Source organism: Epinephelus moara, chromosome 5, assembly GCF_006386435.1.
Source record: "Epinephelus moara isolate mb chromosome 5, YSFRI_EMoa_1.0, whole genome shotgun sequence".
NCBI classification, from domain to species: domain Eukaryota; kingdom Metazoa; phylum Chordata; class Actinopteri; order Perciformes; family Serranidae; genus Epinephelus; species Epinephelus moara.
Genome location: NC_065510.1, coordinates 43,359,640 through 43,371,931, shown reverse-complemented (window position 1 = coordinate 43,371,931; position 12,292 = coordinate 43,359,640). Strand labels below are relative to the sequence as shown.

The 12,292-nt window shown below is 38.7% G+C and overlaps 1 protein-coding gene across 1 annotated transcript in view; it reads right to left on the bottom strand.

Annotated features, from left to right (window-relative positions):
* Positions 1-2,456: 2,456 nt before the first annotated feature.
* Positions 2,457-12,292, bottom strand: part of LOC126390126 (multidrug and toxin extrusion protein 1-like) — a 42,116-nt gene continuing 32,280 nt past the window's right edge. The window contains exons 10-16 of the mRNA XM_050044277.1: positions 7,421-7,529; positions 6,191-6,266; positions 5,375-5,444; positions 5,148-5,280; positions 4,967-5,061; positions 4,789-4,852; positions 2,457-4,647 (exon numbers count right to left, since the gene is read on the bottom strand). Of these exons, the coding sequence (XP_049900234.1) occupies positions 4,448-4,647; positions 4,789-4,852; positions 4,967-5,061; positions 5,148-5,280; positions 5,375-5,444; positions 6,191-6,266; positions 7,421-7,529 (747 nt within the window). The 3' untranslated portion in view covers positions 2,457-4,447. The remainder of the gene's footprint in view (positions 4,648-4,788; positions 4,853-4,966; positions 5,062-5,147; positions 5,281-5,374; positions 5,445-6,190; positions 6,267-7,420; positions 7,530-12,292) is intronic.

Below are 12,292 nucleotides of genomic sequence, written 5' to 3'. Positions count from 1 at the left end.
CTATAAAGCTGGTGAAAATTATCAGTTAAGCTCGCTGTATTTGCAGAAAATAATCAGGCTTAAATATTTCTTTTATATAACTTTAATTGTTTTATGTAAATGCACAGTATTACTGTGAAAACATGAGCATCTAAAGACATAAAAGATTTGCCTCAGGCTGCTTGAGTAATGTGTAATGAGCCCTTTAATTAAATAAGTCCTGGCTGTAACTGTGACAATCATTCTCTCTATTTGTTGTCACTTTAAATGTCATGTAAAGAAAACTCAAAAAGATGAAATATACATACAAAATTACTGTCACTGGAAGTAAAACACAGATCTGAGCATAGGCTATTTAAATGGCATTTCCAACATATGGAGACCACTGAGTCACCTGTACAGACTAGGGAGCATAATCCAACACACGTACTTTACGATGTTAGAAAATGCAAATTAGAATAAGTAACCTGTTTAGGTCCTTCTTAGGTAATCACTCTTCAGAATCTGTCCCTTGTATTTTACGCATGCAGGTTAATTTTCAACAGTCATGACGCAGAGAAATAAGAAACCCCCCAAACACTAGCACTGAACCTGACGCTGAGACGCGGGCATGACATACAAGGAAGGCATGGAAACAAAGTGAGCCAACATGGGAGTTAAATGGCAAATGGTCATCTCTGTTTATCTTTAAGTCTGACCTGACGTCTGGTGGGCTACATGCTGTCAAACTTTTGGCTTTGTTTATGGCAGTGGTTTTGTCAGCACATTACATCCTTTGCATTTTGTTCATTGTGTGCTATTCTTTGGGATATAAATGTTGCAGTGTTGTCTTTACATCTGTTTTCTTAATGTGAAGTGATGAGATCTGCATTTAATGTTGTGCTAACTTTGGTACTTCAGTGGCTTTAAGGAACACATCAAACCTTTCCCCAATAAACCTGGCTACTCTGAGCCTTGTTTATGAAACACTTCTCTATTTAGCTTCAAATATTTTGTCAGAGATGTTCATAATTGTCCTAGCTAGACTGTTTTGCTCATACTCAGTTACTGTAGACTCACTGACACTGTTTCTGTGTTTAATTGTATTAAGTCTGTTCATCTTTAATTTCTCTCATTTGTGTATCTGCTTCACATGCCTGATTCTTTTTCTATCAAGAGTTGTCTGTACTTTTTTTATTGTACGTCTGTATTGTATTTCTGTGTTCAAAATCCTAGAAAGACTAGAGGTAGACCATAGACTGTACATAATAATGGACATAGCTATGGTGACATCACCCATTGGTTTGTGGACTGCTTTTTTGAAACATAGAGTTTACATTTCAGCCATCACCATCTTGTTTTTTGGGGCCAAAAGTGACCATATTTGGACAAGAGGGTAGAGCTTTGAAGAAACGAGCGCTGTATCCCACTCACAGAGTGTAGCAATGCCTTGCAGGCAGCCTGTCACTCGAGCAGCCCCACCCTTTAATATGTGTATTGTCATACATATTGTCATATGTGTAAGCTTGGATCAAGGGCTGGCTTTCAAAAGATCGTAGCAAGGGAGCTGCTCTGCTACATATGAAACCCTGGCCCAAAATCAGGCTGTCTGCAAGTGATTTAGCATCAGGTTCTCCACAAATATGCGGTGCGAGATAGGAGAGGGGCAACCATCATCTGGCCGCACCCGAGCCCTGTCACGAACGGCTGTGCTCACTCACCGAGGCCGGTTATCTGGCGCCAACCGAAGATCCATGGCGCTATGGTATCATTTCAACAAGGTGGGATTATGACTTAGTGGTGTTCAGTCATAAGGGGTGTACTTAATTTCTTGAGTATGAAGCTCTTTGAGTATTAAGAGTAGCTTTGTAATGGTCTCTTTGATTTATTCCTGAAAGATCTAGTGTGTAGATCTTTCAGGAAAGATCTACACACTAGATTTTTAATGGCAACAGCGGCAACCAACTGAAACTTCTCCTGTGTGCCAAGTGTGCGGGAGAACTATGGTGGCCAACACGAAAACATGAAAATGTGAATGGTCCTATTTAGAGACAGTTTTTGGTTTGTCCGTTCTGGGCTGCTGTAGAAACATGGAGGTGCAACATGGTGGACTTGTGGAGTAGTACCTACTCCCTATGTAGATATAAACGGCTCATTTTAAGGTAATGAATACATAATGATTCCTATTTTCAGCTTATATATGTACACTACAGAAAATGTATTTATCATATTCCATTTCTGCCAATAGATGCCCCTAAATCCTACACATTGGAGCTCTTAATAAATAAACACCTAAAAGCTGCCCAGTATAACCACAAATTAGTCATTGCAGAATCAGTTATCAATTGATTGCTCAATAATACATTATTTTTTGTCATTTTTTGGAACACCAACAAGTTGTCATTGAATACTTTTTTATGTGTTTTAATACACATTTTAATTCAAAAGTGCTTTTTCATAAGGCATCAAGACTAAGTCTGACTAAGTTTGAATCCATGACTGCACCAAGATTTCTAATTTAGGTTTTAGTTTTCAGTGACAGAATCATGATAAGCACTGACTTTCAGTCCCTTTTCTTTGGGACCAAAAACTTATTCTAGTTCATTTGAGGGTCATCATAATCAGTACAATGTTTATAACCAAGTAGGTTTTACCTACAGGAAATCTGCCTTGGTGTTTGGTGCATACAATAAACATACAAAAAACACATTAAGAGGAAATAAAAAGGAAAGGCAAAGTACTGCAACAGTCAAGAACATAAGTATAGAAGAGAAAAAGTACAATGAAAATATAAAAAAGACATAGTGTCTACAATACTGTAACATGACAAATATGTAAAATATTGCTGTTTCAGAATGAGAAAACTACAGTTTTGTGCAGGATGTGCAAAAATATTTATTCGGGGGTGTTTGGGGGTTCAAAATTCCACAGTACAGCAATTATGTGCAATGTAAAAAGATAATAGTCCAAAATATACTTTTTCTTTCAAATTCAAAAGTTCAGAACACATTACACTCTCATATTACATGAGTGGTTCAAGGATTGGCCCCTAAGGAACACATATTTTGGTTTGAACTACAAGGTGAATCTCTACTATCTCAAAACTTTAATTAGCATCTTGCGGTTGTAGTTAAGTTGCAGTTTTCATTCCTGTCTGTCCAGACTCATATGTAACCATGACAGCAGACAATGCTTCAAATATGGATGATACTGCAAAGAAGCTAAAAATCAAGACGTGGATGTTTCACACACATCTTCAATCTGGCAGCACAGATGATCTCTGCAATCAGGACAGTTTCAAGGTGGACACCCAGGATTAGTGTCACCAATTCAGTATCTGACCAAATGTCTGTACTTCTGTTCCTGAGCTACGGTGTTCAATAATGGCCAAAAAAGTGAAAAACATTATGCACTCACTGTAGAGTTGCCCTTTGACCGTTTGATATAAAAGTTATCATTTCATCATTTTATCCTTTTAGATGTTTATGTGAAAGTCATAATTAATGAATGAATTCTTGAGTTAGGCCTTAAATGTGTTTTATGAGGACACAGTGACTTTGAATACCAAATTCTAATCAGTTCATCCCATAGCCCAATTGGATGTTGTTGCCAAATTTCAAAACATTTTCGTAAGGCTCCATGTATACAAGAATGGCACAGACAGACAACCTCAAAACATAATGGCTCAGGCCATGGCTCTCGGCAGCATGAAGGCATAAATATAAATAATCATCCTAAAATGTAAATATCTGTGGCCAACATTCATAACACGTTATTTTTTTAAACCATATTCTTTTTACATTAAAGCTTACCGGCAAGGGTAGTAAGTCTAAACAAATGCCTGAGGTGATATCTATAGCCCTTTTTATACAGAGATGGCACTATAAGGCCACTAAAAAGTCCCTTTTTACACAGAACCAAACAGCGACGGCATCATGTTGCTCAACTGTGTGATTTTAGACAGCATACTGGCATTGCAGAATCAAAAGAAGCATAACAGACGTGACATGTAACACGACAGCATCACCCTCTAGTGTGACATATAACATACATGTCGGCAGCGCTTTCTACACAATAACAATGGAACAACATGGCAATAACACTCATTTACCATCCTTGTTATATACCAGCTGATCTTGTCCTCTGCTTGGAAGGTAACGAGCTCCCGAACCTCATTGTTTTCCCAATTTGGCGGACATTTTCAGCTGCTGTTCTTCTTTGAGTTAGCCACTAACTGCCATCAGCTGCTATTACTATACTTTTCATGTCATTTCATGGTGAATATACCTGAATAAATAAATATGCCAAAAATGTATGTGTCTCTTCGGCTCTTTGACTCATCATTCACTTTGGCTATCCATCATTTGCACTATAGGAGAAAGTGGAGACTGCAGACTTAAGAGTTTTCAGTGGAATCTACCTGATAAGCAGCCTTTTGACACTCAATGTTGACAATAAAAAATATTCCTGAGAGTTCTTTTAGAGAGAATCATTTGAACTGTTTCACCAGCAAACTGCTGGTTACAATTCCAACTGTGAGGATGACAATCATGATTAGCAATGTCAGGCCACGCCGTAAAACAAGCTGCTTTACTGACAGAAGATGTCCCACTGTAGTGGTAGTGAACTGTAGTCGACTGTGGCCTGAATCATGCACCTCCAGGTTTGCATCACCCTCCTGTTTCAAGTCTAGATATTTGAGGCAGAGTTTGAGAAAGAATGTTTTGTTTTAATATTGAAACTGTTACACAAGACTAAAAAGGCCACAAAAGCAGGAATATTTCATGTATTACAGTAAGAGTAGGAAGTGAGGACAGTGCCTTTACTCACCTGTGTCTTCCAACTCAACCATCTCCTTTTCCTCTGTGATCTTCACTCCTGCTCTCACAAGAGCCTGATCAGAGACATTAAGAACAGTTCTGACAGTGTGTTTTAACTTCAAATACATAAGACAAGGTAAAAAAAAATACAGAGAAGCACTGTGACTGAATATGATGTGGCTACCCACCTCCTCAGCAGCCTTTTCCCAATCAAGTTTGCACAAAAATGTGACAAAAACAAGCGCCTGCAGTGACACACCAATCGCAAGTCCTGTCCATAGTCCTATACAAAAAAAGGGGAAGAGTTTTAATGGCCTTTCTGAATGTTAGTTAACTAATAGCAAGTAATGCATGGTAGTGTCATCTTACCTACAATCCCAATGTTTGCTGCAAACATCAGGGACACACCAATAGGGAAGCCAATGAAATAGAACCCCACCAAGTTACACAGAGCACCAATCAGTTGTTTCCCTGTTCCTCTGAGAACACCTGAGGCCGCACCCTGTCCATATCAAATCACATTTGTATGTGTCAATATGTCTAAAATGACTTATGAAAGACATGCATGAAAAAGTTAATTATATATTGTTTCTCACCGCAGTGGCATCACAAATATGCATAACACCGAATATCAGCATGACATCAGCAACTCTCTGAATAATGTCTCTAAAAGGAGCAAATACAGACTCTTGTTAGATACAAAAATATTTACAGACAATCATGTCTGAATATAGTAAAAGACAAGGGGTTATTTTTTCAATTGCGATTAATTGCCACATTTCAAAAGTTAATTACGATTAATCACATTTTAATTTCGCATGTTTCAAATTCTATTACTTCCAAGTCCATATTAACAAGGTGAAGTATTCTTACCAGAGTGTCTTGACTGGGAAATAAATTAAGGCAAGATTTGATGTTTTTGAATGAAAGTGAGGTGCCAGTCAGTCACATTTGACAGATAATCATAAAATAGAAGGAAAATAGCTCTGTCAAACTACAGGCCACAAGACAGTAAAGCAATACACAAACAAATAGACCACAGCTCAGGTCAGTTCAAAAGGTGTGTTCAATCAGCAAACAAACAAAGCAATCTTGGTGTGTGTGTGAGTGTGTGCATGTGAAAAATCGTCATACAAATGAAACAGTATTAGGTAGACTCTGTGGAGATGGGTTGAGCAGCTTTCTTTAGTATTTTCAGCATCACCAATAACAAACTGCAAGACTTGTTGAACATAACTAAGGCTCATTACACGATCATAGCATTTGTGGGTAAGCATGATGATGCAAGATTAAGAACTTAGTTTATCAGTCTAGATGGCATTATGATACCAAGCCTGCTATGCCACGTGGACTGCAACTTAAGTTCCACCAAATACACTGTTAAAAAGTGGAGTTTATTGAGCCACACTTACTGCTCTGATGTGAAAATGTATCCAATGACATATCTGCTGATGCTGAGACTGGTTCCAACAAAACAGGCAACGATGACTTTATTGGAGCAAAGACAAAAAACAGCATGTGTTGTTTATAATGTTGAGCAATGTAGGATTGTGAGAACAAAAATGTCAAAAGAGAAATAGTGAACAAAAGAGCCTGTGTTGTTCAGGTACTGTATTTCTGTATTCACAGTGTTTGGGGTCTTTATCTTGAGTTGGTCTGGCACTTGGTCAAATGTATGACTTACACTGATCAGCCATAACATTAAAGCCACTGACAGATCAGGTGAATAACATTGATCATCTCGTTACAATGCAATGTTGTGCTGGGAGACCTTTGGTCTTGACAGGTTCCACCCTCCCAAACACTGCTGCGGACAAAGTACACCTCCCCATGGCAACAGCACTCCTCAATGGCACTGGCCCCCTCAACAGGAGAATGCACCATGCCACACTGCAAAAACTGCTAAGGAGTTGCATAACAAACAAAGAGCATTACAGATAGCTGAAGGTGTCAACCTGGCCTCCAAATTACCCACATCCCAATATGATTGATCATCCGTGGATGTGCCGGTACCCTACCTCACAATCCACAGGACTCAAACAATCCACAATCAACACCCTGGTGCCAGACACCACAGGACACTCCCAGAGGTTGTGTGTCCATGCCTCGACAGGTCAGAGCCATGTCTAATGCAAGGAAGACCCACTGTGGATTGAGGGTACCTCAGGGGTACTGGCATGCCCAACAAATGCTTGATCAGATTGGGATCTGGGGAATTTTGAGGACAGGTCGATGCCTTGAGCTCTTTGTCATGTTCCTCAGATCATTCCTAAACAATTTTCTCGGTGTTACACGGTGCACTGTCCTGCCGGGGGGCCACTGCCATCGTGGAGTGCTGCTGCTATGAGAAGAGTACTTGGTCTGCAACGGTCTTTGGGTGAGTGAAGCGCATCAAGTGGCATTCACAGGAATGCCAGGACCCAAGGTTTCCTGGCAGAACACTGCATTGTAGAGATGATCAATGATATTCACTGCGTCAGTGGTTTTGGATGATCAGTGGATACTCTCAATACAATATAGAAGTTAATGTACAACTACTACTACTTTTACTACCACTACCACCATTTGCACCTGTTCTTATTACTTTAATGACTTTCTGTGGTTGTAATGCAGGTTACATGTAGGGAATGCACTGGTTTTACATGCACAAATGATGGGGACTTTGCAAGATAGCTTGGCCTGTTCTGTGTTTCCTGCACCAAGAGCATTCCCAACTCGTACACTGGCAGCCACGGAGAATCCCAGTGGGAACTGTGAAAGACAATAACACAATAATAGAGATCATTTTGGGCAATATTTGAAACAAATACCTACTTTAAAATAATATTTTTGGTAAATGTCTGTATTTGCTTTCTTGGAGAGACTGGACTGGACAGAATGTGGTATCAGCAACAGGCTGAGGACCAGTTGATTTTCTTCTCTGTTGTTTCGTCTGTATAGCCTTGGGTTGAAAATGTGATTGTAGACTGTTTTATAGCTTTAGTAGTTTTAATACTATCAAATGTATAATTGTATCGTTTTCATGTGGTATCCACAAGGTAACAGAGTTATCAAAACTTTTGACACTTAGTTACCAGTCGAATCTGATCAAACCACAAAGTCCTGATGGGGCAAATTAACTATTTCACTGAGTAATTTTTAAATATGGCTAAAAGGTCCATGTAATGCATGTCTTCAATTTTCCATTAAAAAAAGGAAAATTAGGAAGAAATTCATTTTTCTAGTACTGAATTTTTGTGTGTCAAATTAATGTAAAAGATGTCAAAGATTTGGCATTGTTTTTCTAATTTTCTATCTGTGGAATGCTGGATAGAAAAATGAAAAATTGAATAATTGAAAACTGGAGAGTTGTCTTTTGTGTCGGGCTGCCTGAGAGGGTGGGCTCTTAGCCCCAGACACTATGACTAATTGGCTGGCCACGGTATTAAAGGATTACCTCCGGTCATGGCCAAGCACAGATACTGCTGCTGCAGGTGAGTCTTGTTGGTTTTTCCTTCTAAATGCACATTTTTCAGGGACAACAACTCATGGTGAAGACTCTGTGTTTATGTAAATATATAGCATATATAACACAATTTATCATCACATATATAACACCTATATATAGTGATCTTCCTGTATTACCCAGGAGGAAAAAGCTATGTATGTTAGCCTATGTAGTCAATGTTAGCCATGTTACGCATCAGTGGACCTGCACTTGTATAGCACCTCTTTAGTCATCTGACCACTCAAAGCACTTTTTTACACTAGTCACATTCACCCATTCACACAATAGTGGCCGAGGCTACTAAGGCTACCATACAAGGTGCTACCTGCTACTGATGGAACAGCCATGAGGAACAATTTGGGGCTCAGTATCTTGCTCAAAGATGCTTCGACATGCAGACTGGAGGAGGAGATCAAACCGCTGATCTTCCGATTGGTGGACGACCTGCTCTACCTCTGAGCCTCAGCCGCCCCAGTGTGTGTGCTCATCATGGATGCATGCTGTGTCTTACTGAGGAGCCAAACAATAACGTTAGATCCAGAGGAGGAAGACATACTCAGATCCTTATTTCCTGAAAGAGCCTTACAATGTATATCATATTTTTTTCAAGCTGTAAATTACTGAGAATCTCTTTTATCCACAAAGTGTGGGAAGGCAGTGTGAGTGATTCGCATCTCATTAATACTTTATGCCTAGCCAGTAATGGTACAAAAGCTACCAGAATTGCTAGGAGTCCAGGCAAAGGAATTAAGGGGTTTCCCAAACAGAGCCATAATGGCTTTAGGCTCAACGAGTGTCCCAGTTACCTCTGACAAAGTAATGAAAATCACTGTCCAGTAGTTATGCAGCAATCAGCACAACCAAAACACATGCACACGCGCTGTATGTGATTGATGACATTTTTCACAAGAAGGGTCAATATTTTATAAATTTCTAAAACCCTAACTTAAGTCCCATGAGTGTGATGAACAAATCTACATTGAATCAACCCATGTTAAGAATACTCCATCAAGCTCCTCAGAGACCTCATTCACGGAATTCAGGGAGACTGAAGATATGGTATGAAATTGATTGTAAATATATGAAATCATACTGTCATCACAAGGACCTGAGTGAGAAAAGTATCTAAATGCATGTCTTCAGGCAAGTCAGGAAACTTGGTAAAAGTGGGGAAAAAATCGATACAGCATATTATTGTGATATTTTTGTGTAGCAATATCGTATCGTTGCATGGACACTAAGTATTAATGTTTTTTTGTTGTTGTTGTAATATTGCAAATACAACTAAAACCTTTGGTAGCCTACTATAATAATATAATATAATATAAATTAATGCTTTTCCAGTCCACTGGATACATTTCGTTGCAATAAAAATGACTCAAGAGAGATCAACAGACTTGAAACTTTTTCTTATTAGATAAAACACATGTTGACAAAGTTTTCCTTTGGGGATAATTTGCTGTTGAAATAAAGTGATAAATCTCAGTATATCGCAATATATTTTATCTGAACCCACACCATATAATTGTAAAGGTAGACGCCCAGGAACAAAACCTAAAGTTTGGTAAGGCCATTCCTCCAAGATGCTTCAGTCTCTGTAAAAAGTCTTTCCATAGTCTTGTTTTATTATCTATTTATTTTAGGGCTGTCAGCGTTAATGCATTAATCGCGATTAGATTAATGCAATCCATAACGCGTTTTTTTTTTTTTAATCGCATTTTAATTTCGCAAGCCTTTTAGTCCCTTCTACTCACCCGTAGTCGGCTCCTCTAGCTGTAGCGTCATGCTCCGAAGCGGCTTCAGTAAACTTACCGCGGTGATGGAAAGAAAGAGTGCTACTGGACTTTTGAACAGCTTGTTTAACTTTAAAAAACTTCCAGACGGTTCAGTTGACAAGTCAAAAGTAAAATGCAACCTGTGTCAAACGGAGTTTAACTACCACCAGAGTACGTCGAGTTTGAGTTACCACCTCCATGCTAAACACGCAGGTGCAGCCGGCGCAGCCTCAGCTCCGCCAAAGTACCATTTTGGAGTGTGGGAGTCGCCGCACACCCGTGGATGAAAGTACGTTGAAGAAGTTAACTAAAGTGATCGCTAAATGGGTGGCAACTGACTGCAGACCAGTCAACATCGTAGAAGACTCAGGTATTGTATTAAGTTGGTCTACATGGCACTTTTTTGAAAGAAAATACAAAAGGTCAAAAAGGAAATTCTTTTTTTGTGTTCATTTGATTCCCAATTAAGACACTCTGGTAAGAAATGCTTTACATTATGGGCTTAAAACTGCCTTGAAATGCAAAATAACAGAATTTTAAACATGCAATTCAAAATGCGATTAATCGCGATTAACTATGGAAATTCCGCGATTAATCGCGATTAAAAAAATTAATCATTTGACAGCCCTAATTTATTTTTGTTCCAAATAAACTCCCAAATTAGGCAATCAGAAAAAAATGCTTGAGGGAAATAGAAATACAGTCAAATAGATAGGAGAACTTTGTGTGCACGTTTTACAGAGTTGATCCTCACAACAGCGGCAGCAAACTGTGCTTAGGGGTGAAGTATTAAAGTTAAAGTACTGGTTTGTTACCTCTGACTGATATAATAAATAACATAATAGTGAAGCATCACTGTGTAAGCAGCATGTTACTGTTGTAGCTGCGTGAGGTGGAGCTAGTTTTAACTGACTATTACACACTGCTTTTTGTAAGACGTCAGAAGCCAAAAAGGTTGGAAACCACTGATTTAATGTTAATCTTTAACAGTGTGTTTTGTTTTAAAAGCTTGTTATATCATCCACTGTGTCAAATGTGAATCTAATACGTGACTAAAGCTGTCAGATAAATGAAGTGGAGCTAAAAGTACAATATTTCCCACTGCAACGTGGTGGAGTAAAAATACAAAAACCCTGAAATTGAAATACAGTACAAATATTTCTACAGTTTACTTGCGGACAGTACTCGTGTAAATGAATATAGTTACTTTACATCACTGTCTAGATCATACCTTTTACTTAATGTTATAATTAATCTGCTTTTGTCAGTTTGTTTTCAATATTGTCACTCTCACTGTTTTGTTGAATACTGATTAATTTTCTCTCTCTCTGTTTTTTTCCTGACATCCCTAACCCTGGTGAACTGCAGTTATTCATCCAATCACCCATCTCCCAGCTGTGTGGCATCCATCAAAAGAATGTTTCTAAAACTGTAATGTCTCTGGGCAATATGTGAAAACATAAATCTCACAATGAGTTCAAGTCTTCTGGTAAAATGATATGTATGTCTATAATGTTTGATGATCTCCAAAATAGGTGCAATGGGTAAAAATCTTTACTGATTTTACTTACATGTTCACTCCTAAATAGTTCTGACCTCATAAATCATGCTCAAAGCTACACATGTTCAGGTTGTTCTCATAAACTGCTTGTACATTTTCCTAAGTTAAGAAATGCACCCAAATTCGTACATATCCCACATATTTTGAAAGGCTGCAATCACGTGGCCTATGCAAAGACGATAGTAAACAAGGAAGCAGTCCCACATAGTTTTGTAAGAAGGCAGGTTGGAGTGGTGGATGGGTTACAAAAACGCTGACTTTCCCCTGAGTCTGTCCCCTGGAGACACTTGTTTGGAACAGTGTGGACTTTGGGTGAACTTTGAGAAATTTTAAGGTACATCCTCACCATGTTTCTTTTTCTAAACCTAACCACAACAAATTTATGTTAATTACGTAACTGCATGTTAAAGATGAAACATCATTTGTGAGGTGCTAATTCGAAGGCCATCACATGAAATGTTGTGCCTGGATTTTTGGAGGACATCAACCAGGGCCCCGTTTCCCCGAGCCTTCATAGCGCTACATGCATCGTAAGTTGTAACTTAAGGTCTCCCTTAAAGGGAAATTTCGGTTTATTTCAACCCGTCTCCTAATATCCTAAATTTGTTTCAAGTCACTAGTGACATAGAAATAATAGTTAGCATGTTAGCCGTTAGCCTAGATACAGCCGTAGCGTCAGACCTGTTAAAAC